Raw genomic sequence first — 23,870 nt, forward strand, 5'->3', positions numbered from 1 at the left:
AATGTATTGCTGCTAATTGTCCAAAGAAACAACGCATATGGCTAAATCCACCACTTTAATCTGGATCTTGGCAGCTACTATGTGGGCTATCCACAATTTTAATTTAATTTTTGTAGGCAAGTCTATTGGAAATTTGAATCTTGCTGAGGAGAAAATGAAATTCTAACAAAATTTTTTTTTTTTTGGAATTCTTAACTACAAATAAAATAAAACATATTCAAATTTATACATCAATTACCTTTTAGTTACTAAAATCTTCAATCTATAAGTTCATCATTTTAAAACTACTATGGAAAAATGAGAAAGTTAGTTAAGGTTTTTTCCTTTTCCTATTACATAATCAAGGATCCAAATGCAACCTTCTAGCCATATACCATAGAGATTTTTCTACTCTACCCATGGTCTTACATGGTTTGTGACAAATGACAAATCAATAATATAACTTGACAGCCAAAGAAATGCACCCTATAGACAAAATCAATTGGGCTAATCTACTCTTAAAAGTACCAATCAAAGTGATTAAGTGATTCCAATCTAATTATGAACACTGGCTACATTCTTTCAATTATGAAGTTCTACCCATGGTACCAAGTGAAGACTGGAAAAATTATCTATTCTTGAACCACAAATCAGTCTGGTTTGAGCTTGAAGGAAGGGTAAATCTATTCTTGAACCAACTCCATTAATTCCTTCTTTGAATCTGCCTTCATCATTTTTAAAACACTGGTTACCAATGAACCAATGTTTGTATACCATTGGTGTAGTGCACGCACATATGTGATGTATAAATCTCTTTGCTTGTTTTAATGTTGTTACATCATTCCAAACACTCATTTGCATTCATCTACTTGAAATATAAGATTTTGCAAATAAAAAAAAAGAATAAATCTCATATACACTGACAATGTTTACATTATCACCATTAGATCCATGATATACGTGTAAAAGTTGAATTTCAAATTCAAATTTTGTATAAGTATCATTCATCCAACATTAACAGTGTATATACTGTCATTGTAGGCAAGATTAATTCATAAAAAAAAAAATACATGTTGTTAAAGGAAATTTAGACATCAACTATAGAAGTGATTCTGTTCTTTGCAAAGCCCGCAGCAGATTAGATCAGCCCAACGGGCTGACATGCATCCAGACCCACGAAAATGATTTAGCACACACATTTTTTGTTTTGTTAGTGTACCCCAACAAGTTGACAGAAAATTTTCCTGTATAAGGCACGAATATTTACTTGGGTGAAAGTTTGAGTGAGCCCAAAGGTTTCCAAGCCCAAAGAAGAAAGACTTTTTGCTTGTTACATGTTTATTGGCTATTTTCGAGCCCTTGGGCTAATACTTATATCTATTCAAATCTAAATTCCCCGAAATTTTGATCAGATAATTAGGTGCCTATTAGACTTGTAAATTCTTCCATTCTTTGCCCTCATGTAAGTCTTAAACTGTCTCTCCAAGGGGAAAAAAAGGTTGGGAACGAGGTCTAGATTCTGGCAAAGCTTTACTGTCGTCATTGAACAACTTGTGGACTGTCCTAAAAACTGTTTCATAACCAATTAAAACTTGCTAACTAGATGATCAAGAGTCTAGTTGATGAAATAATGCTAAGTTAGTTAAGTTTTATTTATTGTAACATATTTTTATCTCCCCCATTCCTCTTCCACAAACTTTTGCTCCCAAATTCCAATCAACCAATTAAATTGTTCTATTGCTTTTGACTTCTCCTTTTTATTTTGGTGTAAACTAAAAAAAGATTTTTTTTTTAAAACCGAACATATAAGGGACTTGGCTCCTCTTCAATAGATTCTTTTTCTATTCTCTGTAGTGCACATCTGAATGCATGACACGTGTCTTTATTTATTAACAAGGGTTAAGATTAATCAAATTTAAAATAATCATATCCCTTCCTGGTAAATGAAGACACATGTCATGCATCTAAATGTGTATTGTGGAAAATAGAGAAAGAATCCATCGAAGAGGAACGTACACCGTGGTTACGGAAACCTTTTAGACCCATTACTGCTTAAATTAGATCTAAGTGTTAAGATTCTAGATACCCCTAAAGTAAATCCGATATTGGTTGCAAACAAATAAAATGTGCAAGTAAAATTTGGACATCCTTAAAAGGCTATATATTGGACCAAAATCATCTAGAATTATGAAAGGACTGTGATGGCGCAAGCTTATATGTAAAATGTAATCAAGCCCTAGGCCGAATATTCTATCTAAGCATGAAATTAGACTTTGAATCTCTAACCTAGAATTTAGTCTTTGAGAATACAAGATTGTAGTTGATTTTCCTATCTAAACATGCGCTTGGTAGAAATTTGAAGTAAGGTTAGTGCAGTGCCTGATCAGCAGTCTAATTATCTTTTGCCCTCATTGTACGAGGATTTAATTAACTCTGTACCGCCAACTGTGATGGATTTTACTTTTGGCTGGCTGGCTATGAAGCAATCATTCTTCCACAGTTAAAAAGGTGGGTTGGGGGGGGGGGGGGGGGGGGGGAAGAAAGAGATCCTTGGCTGAATATCTTTTGATTTGCAAGCAATCGTACTACTAATGCCAGCGGGCATTGGTTAGCTGATATAGACAAACTATTTTTTAATAAAAAGAGTAAATTATCTAAATAGTCACTAAATTTTTTGAACAATCGAATTTTGACCATTCAATTATTAATAGTATGTTTTTATCTACTGAATTATCAAAAGTATACATTTTGGATAATTCCGTATGATTGCACCGTTAATTCTGACAAATATAACTATTAATAGTATGTTTCGTAAATCGTACTGACCCTTAGATCTGACAGAATTAATGACGGAATCAGATGGAATGACCCAAAATTTAAACATTTGATAATTCAATAGATAAAAATATATTATTAATAATTAAGTGATCAAATCTTCATTATTCAAAAAGTTCATTGATTACTCAGATAACCTGCTCTTTTAAAAAAAAATTCACGTTTTCTAATTTTAATATGAAAATTAGGATGATGAATTCTCGTATCCGACCCATGATCGATCTCAGGAATATGAAAATTAGGTTGACAAGTTCTGTTATTCGACCTATGCTCTTGGGACTGTGCCGTGAGTGTGGCAATAACCGAAAGCACCCAACTGTAGGTAACATTTTAATTGGTCGGACAAAACTTCAGACTAGCGCCGCCCAACTTGCACGTCCTTTCAGTCAAAAGCATCCGAGTGAAGTCATTTGCCATGCTCCCCGGGGTTAGATCACCCGGTCTGCGGCTGGAAACCACTCGCAAGGTCGTGGGATCGAACCTCACCTAACGCCTGGGTGCGGTTGGGGTGGCGCTGTACTCCAGGCGCAGGGGATTAGTCGGGCCGCCTTCGGGTCTTGACCCGGACACCCCTGTGTTGAAAAAAAAAAAAAAAAAAAAAAAGTCATTTGCCATGCCTTTCCACATAAACAGCAAGAAAACAACATACGTCTTTGGCTAAAGCCATAAAGGGGGTGAGTGGTAATAATTACGTTGTTAGTTCCAATTTGGCCATGGCTCTATAACGGAGGGGAGGAACGCTGTTAAGTCGGTGGTCTTCATTTGGTTATTAACGCAAAAAAAAAGAGAAGATCCTTTGATAAAACTGAAATTTGAAATCTAAATCTATTAAATTATTAAATTATTAAATACTAAATATGATACATTAGGTGAACAGTCTACCACTTATTTTTAGAAACAAGTTTTGTTTAGAAAATTCAGTATCACTTAATTAATTCAGATGTTCAACTTTTGATTATTAAGCGCATCTGAACATGTTAAAATTTAAATTCATTAAATTTAAGTATTGAATTAGATTATCAAACAGAACCAGCGACCTATTTTATGCAATTTTGACGCAGCTATTATGTACCGTATTGACAGTTTCGATGATGAGCAGACGCTGTAGCAATCTGTCTCCGCTACTCATGCTTCTTGTTCTTGTTTGGCATCCAAGTCAAAAAACTAATCCAGTGCCTAGTGCCCTAAGAGGTTCCCGGGTCAAGTTTTGGGCAGGCATTCAAGGACCATTTGTCCACTTGGGCATGAGAAAGCAGACTTTTGTGATTGGGAGAGAATCTGGAGATTTCAAGGAGGCCGATGTTGATGGAATTGTTCAACCGCATTGCACGATGCGTCTATTAATTACGAATAGGTAAGCCTTGAGATGTCCGTTTCATATTGAAATCAAAAGCTGTATTGTATCCAATTGATGTTGCCTGATGAGCATAGTTAGATCAAACAGCTATTGAGTATAGTAATTGCTCTTATTGGATCCAAAAGAATATAGATGGTCTATGTGTAATTGATGGACTCCTCTTTCCTCAATAATTGAACAACTGTTTAGCACATAGTCCAAGGATTTAGCCTTTTTCTTTTCACACTGTCCATGTAATTTTTTTTCAATATACTAGCAAGTTTAGGTTAGTGACACGTGCCCTATGTTTTTTTTTTTTTAAAATTGTTCTTACTACTTTCAAACAGAGAGTTCTATTACATGCAAGGTTTTTTGATTGACTGAAAATGTAAATGAAAAAGTAAGTTGGGGGAGGGGTCGGTCTATAAATTTTGATAATTATCTATATTTTTGTTTTTATCTAATTTTTCTGAGAATTTCTTGTATTTTCATCTGACTTTATCCATTTCATTTTTATGTTTTTGTTTTAAATGCGTTAGAACATTCAAATTGAATTGATGTTTTTGCTCTATTTTTGGCTGAATATAATTTAATTAAATATGAAAATTTTGAAAATAAGAACTTACATGAGAATCTTATTCTAATCTTATTGTCAATAATAAGTAGTAAGTTGGCATGTTAATGGGTAGAATTTGAACTGAATCCACTTGATTTAGACACAAATACTAAGAGTCTGTTTGGATTGTGAGTTGTTGGAGTTTTTATCGAAAAATGTAATGATGACGTGATGTATGTGAAGTAAAACTGTGATTGAAAATGTGTTTTAAGAAATTTTTTTTTTTTTTTTTTTTGTAAAAACTAGCAATCTAAACAAGGTCTAAGTTTATTAGCAGCCAATTTAGACTCAAATCCACATGATTTTGAAAAAGAAAATTCAAACTTGGATCTTCATGGGTTTGAGTACCCAATGAATATACATGGATATATCTTAACATGAAACTAAAATTAAATTAAAAAATAATAAAAACTTATGGGATTCAAAGATAATAGAAATAAAATTCAATTACCATTTTTAAAAAATAATAACGTCAAGATTAAAGAATGTTGCGTGCAAGAATTACGAATTGAAAGCATGAAATATGATCAAGCAATTCTATTTGCTCAAATATTTTTAATCTATAATTAACATTTACGTTATGTGTGTTTAAACCTCCTCGACTGAGACTCGTACACATATATAAGTTTATCTCTAGAGTCTGTGTTTAGATCTAAATTTGTGCATGAATCATATAAAATCAGCTTCTTTCTAGACAGTGGTTATCTCACAGAGTCTGGATATAATTGGGCTTGAAATTTTGGATCAAAATTTTTTTAAAAAAAAATTGATGAATCTGGATAATACCTGACCTATTAACATAACCAGCAGTAAATCTCATAGTTTACCTGCGTTAAGAATGACTAGGGCAAGTGTGTCGTATCCCATAAGAACTTAAAACTAGTTAAAAATGTGGAACACAAAATTCCAAAATAACTACAAGAATCATTCTATTCTACGGTCTAGAATTGTTTAGAAGGCACAATCTTGGTCAAATAGTGCATTCCTCCTGAGAACAGGTTCTTTTCTATTTCCTTTGTTTTTTTTTTTTGTGTGTGTTGGGGGGGGGGGGGGGACAATTCCTAGGAAGAGGGTTGGCTTCCAAGCCATTTTTGGAAATTCTCAGGTAAACTCAATCTACAGGGTAGTGATAAGCTATATAACTATATCCAGATTGATAACTTAATTCATTAGAATAGTTGTACAATAATTAATCCAGATTTTTTTTTTGGGGTTTTGTAGATTATTTCTCTTGTAAATACATTAAACAATTGTTTCATCAAAATACATGTTATACTGCTGTGTCTGTAATCCAGTACAGACACATGGCAGCATCTGAATTCTGACATACTTAGGATTCAAGACTTTCAGAGCATCAAAATGTTATAGTTGTTCCAACAAGTAATTTAGAAGAATTTTGAAAAAAAAAAAGGAAAAAAAAAAAGAAGAAAGATCCAGTTGTTAATTTTACTAATTTCTGTGTAGACATCAAGATAAATTTTGTATCCAAATTATACTGATGGCTTTTTCTTTACTTATTCTTGGCATATGCACTAATGAATCTATTTTACAACAAAAAATGAAAAAGATAAAAATCATGGGTTACATCTCAATTTCTAATACATGATATAGAACATTTATGATATTTACAAGAACAAAAATTCATGCCATTTCTCATGTTGCCGAATCACTCATGCATGCATATTAATGAGGAGGCGTTCTCTTAGGCTAGTGTCACACATGAGGGAGAGTTTCTACTATCTACACAAGATGTTGGATTCGCTTAAATTTAATTGTTATTGAGATATTTTGAGAAAAATAACTATAATCAAACGCTCACAAACGTTGATTTTGTTTTATTATTGAGAATGTTTGATGGCCATTACCTATTCAGTTTTCATATTTCTTTCTTTATTTTTTTGGTAAACAAAATTTTACGAGGATGGAAAGAAAGATTATCCCATTCCAAAACTAGGAAAAGTCGGTTTTTAATGATTTCTAGTAGTGATAAGCAATTGATTACAATTACTTGAAATTCAGCCTTGTTTGGATTACAAATTTTCGTGGAAGAATTCTCTCGATACATTTTTCAATCATTTTTTTATTTCGCATATATTGTCTCTTCACGGTGTAATTTTCTATAAAAACTCTAAAAACTTGCAATTCAAACGAGTTCTTTTCAAGTGAATGAGGCTTATCCTTTGAGCCAATCCCATTATCTTCTTACTTGTTTTACCCTACCAAAAAAAAAATTTTTTTTTTTTATCTAAGAATCTTTATAGCTCCAATTCATCCGACAACATGCGATCCCCACGTCACCGGTCTCATCCTTTCATCTCCATTATTCCTTTAAAAATTTATGGTGCATTTTTGTTGCACGTTCTCTAGCTTTGCAGGTTGAAAATTAACATCATTACCAAAGTAAACAGTTCTCATTGTTAACCATAAACACAGCATAAATAATGCTGTATGTCTGATTTTGTTATATAGGACACAGGTCCCAAAATTAGAGGACACGAAGACATGATTTTGTGTTTCGAGTCCTTCATTACTTAAATACTCACCTTATGTGAGCTGTTCAATGAGCTCCAAACTTTAATCAAACATATTGATTAAATTGAACAAAAGGACAATTTTGTCATCATATTAGCTTCTTCATCGAGGAAAGGCCATACGTTTGTGACACCAATAGGCCAGAGGATACAGCACAAAATTAAGGGGAAAATATTTGTTGAATCAGTATAAAAGTGCAAAAGTGTAGAGAACCAACTCAATCAAGCTTGGCTGAGTTAGCCACCGAGAAGGGACTTAAGTCCTTTCTTGGCGAGGGTCATTGATGCTCGATCTTATATTTTCATTTAGTCTTTTTCTGACAATTTTACTAGCGATTCGTGTCCATTTCTTCTCGTAGTATAGAATAGGAATAGAATTAAAACAGAAATTATCGTATAAAAAAAAGTATAAAAGAGTGGAGAAGTGAATTTTAGAAGTTCAAGAAGCACATCGTACTTGTCCTCTTGACCACTCAAAATATTATAAAAGGATAAAAAAGATAAATAAATAAAGAAAGGGAGGGGTTCTGACAATGTGGTCTTGTGGCATGTAGAAGCAGTTGGGATTTTATCCAAATATATTAAGCAAAGGGTTCAGCATATGGTAAAGGATTCCTTCATGTTGGACTTCAATCTTAAAATTATTTTGATGATTAGGTTAAAAGAAAGAAAATGTTATAAATAATGAATTAAACAAAGTTGTGCCTTCCCAAAAAAAAACATTTGGTGCAACACTTGTCAAAATAAAAAAGCTTAAGTTTGAAGAAGTTAAACCTTTCAATGATAAAGAATATTATGATTTTCAAAATAAAAATGCATTATGATGCTCCTTTCAATGTTGAGTACTACAAGTCGGTAAATTCGCAAGTGTCCAAATATTTAAATTCAACTCTATCAAAAGCCAATAAGAGTAGAATAATAAGTGTTTGAGACTAAAAATTTACATTCCCTAAGTTGTACTTCCTTCGTCCCATTTTGATAGTCTTGTTTTCCTTTTTCATTTGTCCCAAATTATAGTCCACTTTTCAATTGAAGAATGTAGTTATCTTTTAATTTCTCTAAAATATCCTTATTCAATGTAGGTTGTTATTAGTATAAATTACCTTATTTAATATAAATTGTTAACCTATCCCATATAATAATGTAAAATGAGGATTGATTCTTTCTTGACCGTCAATTCAAGTTCCCATAAACCATCAATTTAAGTTTTCATGAATAATTAATATAGAGTTGTACTTTATTTAATGTAAGGGTATTTTAGAAAAATAGCAACCTAAATTTATTTTTTTCAACAAAATTAACTACTTTTTCTTAAACTGTGTGAAAGAAAAACTAGTACTATCAAAAATGAGACAGTGGAAGTAATTTATTTATATGACAATGTAGATTGACTTTTACCAATGCTGAATTCAATACTACATTAGGACTTTTATAAGTTAATAAAGCATGGCTGCATCATTATCATTTGGCAAACACATATAAAGAGGAAGGTAAACGAGTTGATTTTTTTACTTTTGAGTAACTTGAAGTTGTAAATCCCTAGAACGGAAAAGATGGACAACTTGTAACGTTTAATTCCTGCCTTCATTCATTGGAAATTACTAATGTCAAGCACTTTTTGTTTTTGGAACCCTTTTAAAAAGGCACAAAAGGTTAACCATTTCTCTTTTTCTTATGTTTGAGAATTAATAAGCTTTTAGTGAGTAGATATTGCAATTGCGTATACGGCTAAAAGTTGTGCATGTGATGTTACTATTAAGCGTATTTGGCATCAGCATCTGACCTCGGACCGACCAGCCTATGTTGAGACAAAAGAGTGCATTCGTGTTGCTAATCCAAAACTGATAATATAAATGATAAGATGTATTAAGAATTAATCTTATATACACTAATAGTGTATATATTATCATAGTTAAATGCTTGATAACAATATAAAATATCAATTTTAATTTAAAAGTCAAAATAATTGTTAAAAGTTAAAATGCTTGATAACAATATAAAATTTTAATTTTAATTTAAAAGTCAAATTAATTGTTAAATATATAAGGGCAAATTACATTTTATCCCCCTATAGTTTAGCCTTTTTTTACATAACTCCCTCATGGTTTCAAAAGTTATACATAATCCCCTCATAATTTTGATTAAAGTGTCAAAGTGACGGAAATAGTCATTCGTAACGAAACTTAAAAAAAATTGAAATTACCCTTATAAATACATGACACATTAACCCCTTATGATTTTTATATTTTACCATATAACCCCCTTGTGATTTAATATTTTACCATATAACCTCTTTATGGTTTTCAAAATATACACATAACCCCCTTTAGTTAATAAATAATTTTCAACTTTACACAAGGGCATTTTTGATATTTTAGGTGACACTACTGTTACTAATGATCATTTCCGTCACTTTGACAGTTTAATCTAAACCATGAAGGGGTTATGTATAGCTTTTGAAATCATAAACTGCATTGTCAGTGTATATAAGATTAATTTATGTATTAATTAGAGTGTATTTTTAATCAAACTACTTTTCATTACTCATATGCATGCCACATATACTAAAAAAATGAAGTTCAAATTCAAATTAGAATCAAACGGTATGCATTTAATTAGGATACTAATATATACACTGTCAGTGTACACAGAATTAATCTTTATATTAAATCAGAATTTACTCAATTATCTTTAAGAATATGATTTAAATATCCATAATAGAAGAGACAAAAACATTGTAGCAAAAATGTAGCATCTGTCATCTAAATAATGCCACTGAAACAAATGGTTTTAACAACTTTTCACCATGAATCCACCATGTATTATACCATTTTCATTTGTAAATAGGCAAAAATAATTTGATTTCCATTTCTTCTTAATGACAATCTACTTTTGTCCTTTAAATCTTTGCAGGTGGACAAAGTTAACTTCTCAACTTAAAATCAAAGCTGAAAAAGAAGAATAATTATTGCAAGAGACCAAAGGAATAGTTCAAATCATCCCACTCATCACTAGGTAATTCTGATTTCTTCAATAAACTATTTGCAGATCGAGTAAGGAGTTCATAAAAATTGGTTCAATGGGCTCAGGATCCTATATATGACTTCAAAATGTTTTAGAGATATATAATAGAAATATTAGTATTGTCCATTTGTACAAATTAAAGATAAATTTGATTGTCACTAACAAAAATTGAAGCATGCCATTACAGTAGTAAAATCACATGTAAACATGCATCCAAAAAAATTTTTTTTTTTGTCTAGCCTAATCATAAATCACAAAGATTTATCTAATGTACAATTTGAACTATTAATGTTATCATAACCACTATCATTCCAATTAAAAAAAAATGTTCAAGAACCAAACATTACTCAAAAACTATTTGCATCATAAACACATTTTATAATCATATTTTATTTCGCATACATCACATCACAAAAAATGTTACAATATTTTTTTTTCAAAAAAAGTCATCCCAAATAATCTTCTATGAACATAATCCAACAAATTCCAATGTATCGCTACAAGGTTAAATTAGTCAGAAAAAAATTGTAGTGCTCCAACAAAATTATTAAAGCAAAAAAAAAAAAAAAGAAGCTTGTGAGCTGCCCATAGTAACAAACAGCAAGAAAGAGGTGGTGAAATTGCAGAGAATACGTACAGAAATACACACAATAGGTGGGAATAGGTGGGCTGTATTCCCGCCCAACATCACCACTCCACTCCATTACTCGCCCCTCACCACGCCCAATCGTCCTGTCCTTACCTTTCTCCTTACACATTCTCTCTCTTTCCTCCATTTGTTGTTTTCTTTTTTTTTTGATAATTTTTTTTATTGTACTATACTATAAATTTTTTTCTTTTTCCTTCTCACTATATATACCGGAGGACTCGAGTCCAGCCATTTGTGCCATAGGGTTGTAACACTTGTAAGCTGCCTACTAGTACTGCTACAACCACATAGCTAGGAGAAGCCCTTTTCCCCATATAACATAGTAACAACAACTATTACACTACTAGACTAGAAGAAGATTTGTATGAAAAGATTTTCTTGACTGAGAATCTGAAGGAAAATTAGCAGGAAATTTTTTCTTTGTTTTGCTTTTGGTTCGGTCCGGTTGTTGGGGAAATTGGGATGATGGGAGGAGGAGGATATAGTAGTAGGAGCAGTGATGGTGGGGAGGTGGTGATGAAACCTGCATGGCTAGAAGGGCTCACGGCTGAGACATTCTTTGCTGGTTGTGGGGTCCATGAGAATCGAAGGAAGAATGAGAAGAACATCTTCTGCTTAGATTGTTGTCAAAGCTTTTGCCCTCACTGTCTTCCTTCTCATCATTCTCATCACTTCCTTCAGGTAATTATAATTAATGAATTAATCACTCTTTGAAAATCTTTTTTTCTGTGTGTGTGTGTGTGTGTTGAGGCCTATCATCTCATCAGTGTATATGTAAAAGTTTTGGTTTTGGTCAATTTAGGCAAATTTTGTTGCTTAATATGAATGCGTTCAAGCTTAGAACTCAACCAAACAAATGTCTTTCTGAGGTAGCTAATTTTCCATGTCATTGTTTTTTGCACTCTGGAAAATTCCTGGGACTGTTTTGATTCTTCTTTGAGTTCTTTCTTGAAACTTGAAAGAAGAAATGGTTTAATTCCAAGGTTCTTCTTCTCTGAACTTCCATGCTTAGCTCAACTTCTTGTTACTCTGTTGTTCTGTATTAAGGGATATGAAATCCAACCCAAATAATCCTTTTTTGTAGAGCTAATTCCCTATACCTTTGAGGTTTTGAGATGGGTTCTCTGAATTACGTTCAAATTCTTCAAAATCTTTGAGAATTTCCAAAGTTTGTAGTAAGCCCTCCATTTTTTCTTCTTCTTTTCTGCCTTACAGGGTTGGGATTCTGCCCTGTGGCAATTCAATTTTCCCTCATGATTGTCTGTGGAGTCTTGGATTTTAGTATTTCTTGAAATTTCTAGCTTCCAAAAAATTGTTTTCTCTACTAGCTAGATTCTTAAGCTGGATGAAAATCTGCTGGAGGGTGCAACTTTTGCATAAAATTCAGCTGATAAGTTCTTGATAAAAATTCAAGCAATTTCTTCGGCTTCATCAAAAATTTTACCAACAAACTCAGATGAAGGCTTTTAATGGATAGAACATGTTTCAGCTGGATAGTACAATTTTGCATAGCTAACATTTCTAAAAGAGTGAGTGTTTAAACTCATGCTTTGAATCTTCTGATGTGGTTTGTTGCCCTTTTTTAGAAGATATCCTTTTTTCATCAATTTTCCCTGCAAAGGTTCCTTAGCTGTTGCTTTCAAGGACAGTTTGACCCAATCGCCAATAATCAATGTTAGTCTATTTTGTCTTCTTTTATCAAGTACCCTTTCCACGGTTCTCTCAAATATCGGGTTCATTAAATCCTACTACTATATTAATTCTTCTTGGATGGAAAGTTGGTCGCCTCACTATTCTTTCTTTTGTTTTTGGTTAGCTTCCTACTGCTACTACCATTCTTCTCTTTTTGTTTTCTTGGTTAGGTTGTTGCCTCTTCACTAGTCACCTGATGAATTTTCAAGTGCCATAATTTTCACGTGTCACCTTCAAAACTTACTATAATTTACCCAAATTAAACAAAGTTTAAACTAGTAAAACTTACTATAAGATCTTTGTCTTTGAATTGTATAGAGAGGTGAGGTTTTTTAGGTGAAATTTCATATATGGTCTTACTTTTTTGTAAAAGACATTTTGGAGATTGAATGGGTTGCTTGGTAGAAAACGATAAAAACAGGACAAATGGGAGTACTCATTACCTCATGTGGCAGGTGAGACGATATGTCTACCAAAATGTTGTTAGATTGGACGACCTCGAGAAGTTCATACACTGTTCTTACATCCAGGTAAATAAAGGGTTCTTAGCATTTTCCTTATTTATTGGTGAACCATATTGTTTATTTACTGCTCAATAAAAGCAACAAGAAAGAACTGAACCTGAGAGAGCTAGCTGAATCTCAAAGATGGTTTTGGTAGATTATAGCATTGATTAAAGATGGTTGCAGAAATGTTAAAAGAGCAGCTAATAATGTAATGTAATGTTACTTGTTTCTGTGGCAGCCATACACTATAAACAGTGCCAAAGTTATATTCTTGAATAAGAGAGCAGCACAATCTAAGTCTGGCAAGACTTCTGGCAATGCTTGTTTCACCTGTGACAGAATTCTTCAGGAGCCATTTAACTTCTGTTCTCTTTCATGCAAGGTCCACCTTCGATTTCATCCCTTGTTATTATCTTGTATATAAGAGAGCTACTAGTATTTTCTTACTCACTTACACACACAATAAAACACACACACACACACTCCTGTGACACACAGAAAGGCCACACACAACACAAGACAACTGGCAATTTCTGTTTTTTGTCAGGTTGCATGGTAGTATTCTTTTTGGACTTTGAAAATTCCAGCTGGGCATGGCCTAATTGTGTACTTTTAATATTTATATATATTTATGTACACAATTTAAATAAATCAAGCATTGATTTTTACCTCTGATCTTGTTCCTTTTTCCTGAATCATAATTCTTTTTCTCTCTCTTTTCCTGAATTATAATCCTCTGTCTCCTGGTGTAGAATAGTTGTAGCACAAACCAGGCCACCACCATCATCCATTTTTATTGATAGAAGAACTGAGGGTTAAAAAACTACTAACTTGCTGCAGGTTGATTACATGGTATATCATGGGGAGGATTTGTCAAGTATCCTATACAGGTCTGAGGAGTCTGATTTTGCTGTGTCTCAATTTGAGAGATTACACGTGGATGGCCCTGAACTTCTTGATGATGATGGTCAAATTACCCCAAACTCCATCTGGGAGTTGGAGGACCCTTTAGAATATAGAGGCTCAACATGCCCTTATACATCATCCATGGACAATTCAGGGATTTCAATGGAACCAGAAGTGGTGAAAAAGAAGAAAAAGGGCAGTGGATTTCTCCCTGGCATTGAGCTCTCCTTGAGTAACAGGAGAAAGGGTGCTCCTCATAGGTCTCCACTGTCTTGAAAATGATCTCTCAAAATAATTTACTTGTAGCAGCAGCAGCAGCATTATTGTATCACCTATTGTAGTACCAAGCACTACTAGATTTGTGTCATTTATATTTGTATGAGTTGTAGTTTGAATCTTTTTATCTTTTCATTTAACTCCCAGTACTTTGGTGGATTGGAATTGACTGAATTTGGCGATTCCATTGTTAACCATAGGTGATGGTCAAGAGCCTGTATTCGGAAAATAAGCTGTTGACCATTGCCAGTTTTGTTTGTACCTGCTGTAATGGAAATTGCCTTGGCATATGATTTTCTGTAACGTGTACATCTAACATTGTGGGACACTTATCCATCCACTATCGTTTTGCCTAGCTTAGCCTGAGGCATGCATGTCTTTCTCTGGTCTGTCTAACTAATTAAAGATGCTGGACAAGGAATTCTGCAAGTTTCTCTTGGGAAAAAAAAAAAGAAAAAATCATAAATGGTCAAGCTGCAGCAATTAATGGTGTGTGGACATTATCTTCCCAAAAAATAGGAGAGATGCTATGCAATTTGAACTCTGAATACTCAATCTTGACTCGACCCCGCAAATCTCTATGTTTTGAGCAGGTTCCTATACCGGTCTCGATAAAAATCTAAGCTGCAGAGTAAATGGTAAAAATTGTCCTTAAACTATTTAAAATGGTACAATTTGGTCATCGAACTTATTTTTTTAACTAAAAAGGCCACTCGACTTCTGAAAATGGACATTTTGGATCATATCGTCCAATTTAGCTAGTAAACTAACGGGAAAAAAGCACATTTGATCTGTTATTATAGGTTTTTAAGCACAAAAACATTCTAAAATGTTGATTGGTTGGGAATGACTCAAAAGGTCCGTTTGAAGGAGTTGAGTGACCTTTTTGGTAAAAGGGAAAAAAAAAAAAGTTCAATAACAAGACTGTGCTATTTTAAATAGTTTGGTGACTATGCTCGCCATTTACTTTAAGTTGTATTGCAGATGTATAATTTAGCTTCATCAATCAACGCATACTTGAATAGGCCAGGTCTTGTAAATTTGACGAGAAAATACTTGTATTTTTGTGTAAAAAGTACACCATTGTTTTGAAAGGCATTTTTTTTTTCATAAAATTTTTACGTTTTTCATGAACACATTTTTTACTTTATATATATTAAATCGCTATAGTATATTTTTTTTACGATACATAAAATTTTTCTTCTTTAATCGGACCTTAAAATTGCTTGATATAAACAAATTTCGTGACCCTATAAGCATAAAAATTCCTTCTTTTTCCATCCACTTTTCCAATATCAAAACTTCCTGGCCAGTGCTTCACTTTTTCTTTCTCTTTTTAGCACGCATAATTGGACTTTCTTGAAATGAAAGCTCACGAGAAAGTTGAATCTAGGTTGGCCCAGCTTTTGATCTCTATGACACATGAATTTCAAGAGAAACTAAAATATCTACCACCATTTTTATTTTTTTGCTAATTCATTTGCACCCCTTGAACATTTATTTGTGGTCAACATGACATATGGCGCAGGTTAGCAGAGGAGGTTAAGTCATACGGCCGTCTGGTGTACTACTGTACTCTGGTCGCCCGTACGACAATTTAATTGTCAACGGACAAAATCTTCAGATGAATTAAAATTATATATATATAGATTCTTGTCCTCCTTTTATAAAATTGGTAACATTTAAGAGATATTTTCTCATTTGTCCAACAATTTTCTGAAATTTCAAAATGGCAAACAATAGTGCCACATCCCAATTTTTATCTTCATAGCAATTTTTGTTAAAATAAAAAAAAATCATTGCTTTCTAGCATAAAATACATTAGGACTAGATGTGTCAAAATGGATGATTCGGATAAGTTTGGGTACATCATTATTGAGTAATGGATATAATTGAGTTAATTCTTTATATCCATTTAATAAATGAGTCAAAATAAGTCATTTATTTATACTCATTTAATAAATGGATACTCATTTGTTAAATGGATATGTGTATATCCTAATTATCCATTTATGACTCACTTAATTTCTTTTAATTTTTTAATAATGACATTTTATTGTTATTAGATTGGTATAATTATTTTTAAATAGGCATAAATGGGTGAGTCGAGTCAACCCACCACTCATCAACTAAATGGGTCCAATTAGACCCATTCAAAGTTCATTACATACCGTAAAAATTGAATTTAAATGTATAATTATTTTAAATAAGTATAACTAGGTAATTCAAGTCAACCCATTATCCACCAACTAAATGAATTTAATTAGGTACTCATTTAGGTTCATTCAAAATTTATTACACACACAAGTCCACTTATTAGTGGACGGGTTTGGGCAGGTCAATAAATTAGGTTGTGATTGACACCTTTAATTAGGACTTGAGAAGGGCAAATTTGATGTTTTATACAAAAAATTGTTGTGAAAATAAGATCTGAATCGCAGCGTTAAAGCTAACTTTTCAAAATTCAGGAGGAGGGTAGGTCAACTCGTGGCTCGTCATACTTCAAAATGTTAACAACAAAACTAAGTGGTTTAGCTTAAAACTTTCACGAAATAAGTATTTGTAATTTTAATTTATGCAAAAAAAGTCGTATTATCAACATTAAAAACTTGTCCAGCTGGAAACACTTGATAAAAATCTATCCATTTAAGGCTTCCTAATATAATTTAGACTTTACACTAAACAAAATCGAGTTTACAAAATTGCTTAATAGTTGCAAAATTTGAGTTTCCATCAAGCTATTATAATCTATGGTATGCATATTCAAATTTGGTCTAGCAAATTAAGAAAACAAAATTGCTGATAATGGAAGGGTTAAAATGCATTTTATCCCAATTCCGTTGCGCTTTTGTCTACTGAGAAAAATAATGCTTGAGAATATATATAGTACTTGTGGTAGATGATTTTATATTGTTGTTTTCTGATCAGGCACTACATATTTCAGATTGTCTGACTAATGAAATCTCACAGTGGAGACAAAACTTTCATCACACTGCTTCTCATTTAATCAGAATTTTGTTTACTTGTGTCCTTAAATCAATCACGTGATTCAAGGAAAACGTCCACGTGCTAACAATTTCAATTCTAGAATTAATTTAATTATGGGGAAGGGAAAAAAAAATAATGTCACCAAAGCCTTTGAGCTAGTTCGCATAAGAACACACAGATTAATTAGGGTTGGAAAACAAATTGCGGTCTATGTTAATAGCAGAGAAATTTAATTTACATGTGTCACGTTATTTCATTTTGAGATAAAAAGGTGATTGAAAAATATGTTCACGAAAAAAATTAAAACTTTTCAGAAAAAAATAGCGATCCAAATAAGGCCGCTAATTATGTTGATGTCCCTCGAGTTTATACATTTCAATAACTATATGATTTTTTGTTCTCATTCATTTTTCTTTAAGTTTAAACAAAGTTTGGGTGTAATTTCCACTAATAACAATAGCTACAAGCAAATACCAAATTGAATCATGGCACTTGGTAAAAATAAGCATTGGCGATGAATTATTGCAGGACCACACTACAATCGTACTAAATTATCCGTTAAAATTAACTAATTTAACTACCATATATGCAGGTTTCTGCATAGTACCCTCCAATATGACCTGTTTAGATATTCTCACGTAAAATTGTTTTAGGCTAGCGATATTTTGAGGGCAATAATGTTTCTACCAAAGCAAATTTCCTCACATGTCAAGATTACCTTCAATCAGTCAACTTCATATATTTTTCTTAATTTTTTTAGATCCACTAAGCACTAATTACTCCTCTTCTTCTCCCTCCAATTAAAGTTTTTTCCTACTCACTTGCTCGCATTCTTCTCTCTCTCTCTCTCATTAATTCAACAATTATTTTCATGATTTATTAAACTGGTTTTTAGCTTAATAATTTCTCATACATTAATTCTACATGCTCTTATATTTTTTATTTTTAAAATTTTACTCCAAAGGTTCTTTTTTCAAACACAATGAAATCTAAGTAAAAATAAATAATAGTTTTAATCCCAAACAATAGAATTGCTTTCCCTTCAATATTCATGGAATATATAACATAATGTAATTTAAACTTATTTCCATCTAATTATTAGAGAATATGAAAACTTGATAGAAATCAAGTCTTACATGATAAATACGAATATTTCATAAAAGATAAAAATCAAGATTTACATGACAAGTATAAAAGAGAAAAAGATGGTAAAATTTTAACAGTATTTAGTTGTTTAGAGGCATGATAAATAAACAAGTGGAATTCAAAGGAAAAATGCATTTTGCATTTCAAAAAAATTTATGCCAAAGTATTGAGTTACAATGACATCATAATCATAATTATTATTATTTTAAGTGAAATTTTTTGGGGTTAAATGAAGTTCTATTTACAAAAAAAAAAATGAATAAATAAAAGTTTTAGAATTGAATAAAAAACCAAAAGCGAATATAACCAAAAAGATACAAGAAAAAATTAAGGTGAAAACTGCATTATTTAATTATAAAATAATAGATCTATTAGAGTGAGAGTAAGAAAGAGAGAAATGAGAATAATAAGAAGAAGAATGAGAGACCTAACAAAAAAATACTGAATTAGAGAAAGAAAAAAAGGAGTAATTAATGCACAATGGATTCTAGGAAAATTGATGAACATATATAAAGTTGATTGGTTGAAAATAATCTTGACATTTGAGTAAAATGTGCTCTTATATAAAGATAATTGTTTTGGCAATATCCTTGCCCCTAAAATTAGCCATCGAAGGGTTATTGCTGACTAGATCTTGGATTGACTCTTTGCTTTCTCGCAGTTTTAGATTGTATATTTGCAGATTTTTACCAAAAACAAAGCCCAATACTTGAACTTGAAGTGCAAAAATACCAAATATTCGAATATACCATACTTTGCCTACTCTTTTGTATACATTATGACATAGTATCAATTTAAGGTATGATCAATTGCTGGTCATTTTTATAACTTTTTTTGTCTGTTCGTCACTTGGATTGCTATCTTTTAGAGTTTATGTGAAAAATATACTGTAATGATTTTATGTATTTAATGTAAAGGGTAATTGAAAAATATGTTCATGAAAAATGTAAAAAAAATTTTGAAAAAAAATTACTTTCCAAACAGGTCGGCTATGAATATTTTGTTACAGATGTGATATTATACATTTTTTTTCTTTTAGACCACCTATTAAGGGTGCTCAATTTTCTCTATTTCTTTTTTGGTAGAAGTATGCTTCACAATGCGTTAACATTTAATACATATATAATTAGAAGACGCATATCATCTAAATACATGATATAACACAGAGTATAATTACGAACAAAAGTGAAATGAGGATCCAAAGCCTGGACTATGATTTTACAAGTTTCTTTTGTGTTTGTTTATCAAATTAAAGAATACAAAAAAGTATTAGTACATTATCTTGTGAGATAGAAGAAGTGACCATCATTTTTTTTTTGGAAGAGAAATGAATTTTACTATACTGTCAAATTCGTCCGAAAACCAATCAGTGCCCCCCACGTAAGCAATTTAGAATTGAGGGATATCAATTTTGTTCTCTTAGGCACTTGCTCATTAACTTTTAATACCCGTTCTTCGGCTTTCAGATCTACTAATTAGAAATCGAAATTTTTGGCATTTATATTTAGAGTGAAGAAAAATTATTTGGAACTAGAAATCAAAATTTTTTTTTTTTGGCATTTATATTTATTTGGAGTGAAAAATCATGTCCAAATCATTGTTTGTCATAGAGCCCTAGGGTCTAGGGACTACTAGGCTGGCATGAGGGTGTTGCGACGGATAGGGTTTTGGCAAACTTTGTGAAAATTGGAAAAAGCATCCATAAAAAGAGTCCTTAACAGTTGGGTGGGGTAATGGCACGTGATGTCGGACCACATTCCACACATTTCTGGTCCGCCTCTGCTTAATTCACATGGCCGCGTCACATTCTATTCGGCTTAGCAGTAAATGCTAACAATAGTCCTAAATTGTGAGAATCTAGGCAAAACTTGTGGCACAAGTGGGGAGCTGCCACTTGGCAACACTTGTTCCTCCATTGGATCACCTCCTTGGGTAAAATAATACTACTAGATATTTTTTTTTTCCAATAGAGTTGAATTACACCGAATTTACTATGTAAATTTATAGAATCACAATTATTGCACGTCCCGCATTTGAACAATTTTTTTTCAAATTAATTTATGCTTTTTTAAAGAACTAACATCTGAAACTTCCCTTTAACAAGTGTCGATTAAGCGTCAGTATAATAATTAGAAACTGTCAATTTTCTTTTCTTTCATAAGTTTGTGGAAATGATTTTTTATTTTTTTGAGTAAATAGGCATTCATTACGCATTAGCATTGGCAGGTTGCACAGTTGGTTGTTTTAGGAAAGAGAGAAGATCATTTGCAAAACTTTTTTAAAATAATACTGTAACACTTTTATAATTTGACGTGTGTAAAACAAAAAAAGTTATTGAGAAATGTGTTTATTCTACGGTAACAGTTTCCTAGTAACTTGGAAGAGTAAAAGTAGCAGTTCTCAAATTCTTTGATGAGGGTCAGCCTTTGGTGGCTTCCTCGAGTGAGAACATTAATTACTATCATCCTTAGTTCGATTTACATTATTGATGAGACAGCATATTTTGAATTTGGACAATTCTCTAAGGAATCTAATGACCTCACGAGGACAATCTAATGACCTCCACTTTATTGATCACGACATTTCCTAAGGTTGTAGTATTACAATTTATAGACATATGATATTTGTTGCCCCCGACAAAATGTTCAATTGCTAGACAGAAATTCAACCTTTTGAGTCCAAATTTGCCATCTTGCACACGCACCACAATGGCAAAGTGTAGATCAATTTGGAAATGTGCTTATTTAACTACTTTCTTTCCCCAACCCCGTGCCAAAGAACAGAAGAAACCATTTAAACCAGCATCAATCTTCTATAATTGATTAATAGTTTGGCTAACGGATGTTTAATGAGCACACGTTACGAGGAACTCGTGTATTATTATTTTTTTTTTGAAAGAATGTACTTAATTTAAGGAAGTATCTAAATTCTATGGATGCAATAACTGTGGTAGGTTGTGGGTATTTAGTTGTGGTAATGAGCGCTAATAGGCACTGATTAGAAGTAGTATGAAGCTCTAAAGATAATCCCATTCTATTTTCTTAGATAGAGTGTTTAGTTGCAAGAAAGGATGTGGGAAAGTGAAAAAAAAAAGGTAGTTATGTTTTGTTTTGTGCATATGTAGTTAGCTAAAAAATGTTAGAAAACTTTCTTGCATTTTCTTTCACTTTCCTGCATTATGAGTCCTGCAAAAATTGCATGATTTTCAAGAAAAATGGTTAGCTAAACACATTAATTAAAGAAACTACCACTAACTTTCAATAACTTGCTACTTTATCTCTTGATAAATAAATGCACACAGGAAAGTAACTTTCACTTTCTTTTACCTCTCCAATTCACTTTTCCACATTATTTTCCTTTCATTTAAATAGAGAGCTAAAATTTTCCACATATAAAAATAGATCAAATGATCCAATTCACTTTTCCACATTATTATGCATTATGCATTTAGACTCATTAATACAAGGTCCTTTTTTTTTTTTAATATTCAATGTGCGAAAGTTTAATCATTTACTTATTGCAAGTCTATATTGTACTAAAATAGTGAATGTACAAAGGGCGTATCATGCTGGGATTATATTGGTCCACAAAGCTGTATTAAGTAGCAATACCCAAGGTTTGAAATCAAGATAGATAAAACGAACCCCCAACAAATCTTTAATTGTGATGGTTCATAACTGGCATAAAAAATGGATTCAGACGTCAAAAATGTCCTTTTAATGTTTGCCAAACTGGATGTAATATTGAAAATGACAAATGCTCAAGTTTCCTAGAAAATATTCAAAATCGAAGAAGAAAAGAATGTGGAATCACATCCAAGGGCTTAAATCATGGACTCCCTTAACATCCCATGATATTTTGCACAGACATGTTATGGGCTGCATGAGCATTCCGAGGATTTAGTTCATGCAAACTGATTAAGGTTTCTTGGTGCTTTCTTTCAACACTTTCTTGTTTTATACTATCTTCCTTTTCCACTTTTTCAGGTTCCATTTTCAATTTGTTCTTTTAATTTTAGCCCTGATCCATTGGAAAAAGGCGTTTGGAAGTTGGGTTAGGTTTCACCACTTTCAAGGTGGAATAAGTTCGAGGTCGTCTGGCGAATGTATTCTCAGCTCAATTAAGCCATTAAGGTCAGGGAATTAAAGTTAATTAATTGTTCTTCATCATTTCATATACTAATGACAACCTATATGCGAGTACCATCTGGACCTTTTACATTCCAAAATAATTAACACTAAATAAGGTCTTCAACTCAGTCAAACTTACTTGCATTTGCTAAAGATACTTGTGATAAGCACAATTAACTACAACAATCCTTGATGTTTTGCTAGTTCAAGTAATAAAAAGTGCAAAATAAAATGTCAACTCTTGTGATCATGTCTCATTGAGGAGATTTTAAGCTGTCTGTAGTATGCTGAAAATGAACTAATTAACGCATATATTTACAATTGGAGCTCGAGTATGATAATCTATGCACAAATCCAGAAATCAATAAGCTAATTAATGAACTTATTAATAAAGCTAAGCTGATAAATCCAATAGTTAAATATAGATATCTTGAGTTGAAGGGTTCAGATTATTGGTTGTGATGGCCATTGGCCAATCAAGCTGCACGTTCATCTTCTGCTCCCTTTTAGGCTGCCCAGACATACCTCTCAAATCAGTGAAGCATCCATCATAGAACTATAGCTGGGGTCTCCAAGTTATGAAGACCATCAAATCTGTCAGAGACATCATGGTTCATTATACAGGGTAAGGAATGCAGCTGGATCTCTTCTTCAATTGGTCATTCTTTTATTCTCTTGAAACTAGTTTTGATCAGAACATGGCGACCTTTAATAACTGCTGGTTTTCCTACTCAACATTTTGGGAACTGGAATATATTCAGTAGAATGCAATAATGCAACATGGTAATGCAGTCTACTACAATCACATATGTACACAAGACTTGGTGGAGATATATCACATCGCAGAGTGTAGCTCACATTTTAGGTCCGAAGAATTATGAGAAGTGCTTATAACTCATAATCGATGACGCCACACATGCATGCGCTCAACTATAGAATGCAATATGGTAATGCACTCAGCAATAATGCAATATGGTAATGCACTCAACTATTTCTCATTTTGGTCTTTAAGCTATAAATTGACGCATTTTAGTTTCTATACATTAAAAATCATTCCAATTAAGTACATTCTTAATTATTAACAGAATGCTAGTCAAGCGAGTAGCATGGTTATATGTTCTAAGGGCATAGAAGGAAAATCAAATTAAATAATAACTAAAAAAAATCCAAAAATTAGAAAAAAAGTTAGGGACGAATTAGTGGCAATCAAGGTATGGTTTAGGAACTAAAGTGTTCAAATTTAGAGTTGAGGAACT

The 23,870-nt window shown here is 32.3% G+C and overlaps 1 protein-coding gene across 1 annotated transcript; it reads left to right on the top strand.

Moving 5' to 3' along the window:
- Positions 1-11,220: 11,220 nt before the first annotated feature.
- Positions 11,221-14,640, top strand: LOC113710686 (protein RGF1 INDUCIBLE TRANSCRIPTION FACTOR 1-like). Its single transcript, XM_027233807.2, has 4 exons — positions 11,221-11,651; positions 13,118-13,192; positions 13,407-13,550; positions 14,009-14,640. The coding sequence occupies exons 1-4, from the start codon at positions 11,433-11,435 to the stop codon at positions 14,348-14,350; spliced, it is 780 nt and encodes a 259-aa protein (XP_027089608.1). The 5' UTR covers positions 11,221-11,432; the 3' UTR covers positions 14,351-14,640.
- The last annotated feature ends 9,230 nt before the right edge of the window (positions 14,641-23,870 follow it).

The sequence above is a fragment of the Coffea arabica genome, chromosome 9e (genome assembly GCF_036785885.1).
Source record: "Coffea arabica cultivar ET-39 chromosome 9e, Coffea Arabica ET-39 HiFi, whole genome shotgun sequence".
Taxonomy (NCBI): domain Eukaryota; kingdom Viridiplantae; phylum Streptophyta; class Magnoliopsida; order Gentianales; family Rubiaceae; genus Coffea; species Coffea arabica.

Bases quoted from the DNA above. Each gene is read 5' to 3' on its own strand.
- LOC113710686 (XM_027233807.2), top strand. From the start codon at position 11,433: ATGATGGGAGGAGGAGGATATAGTAGTAGGAGCAGTGATGGTGGGGAG. The intron at 11,652-13,117 runs GTAATTATAATT...CTCATGTGGCAG, and splicing joins ATTCTCATCACTTCCTTCAG to GTGAGACGATATGTCTACCA. The intron at 13,193-13,406 runs GTAAATAAAGGG...TTTCTGTGGCAG, and splicing joins TACACTGTTCTTACATCCAG to CCATACACTATAAACAGTGC.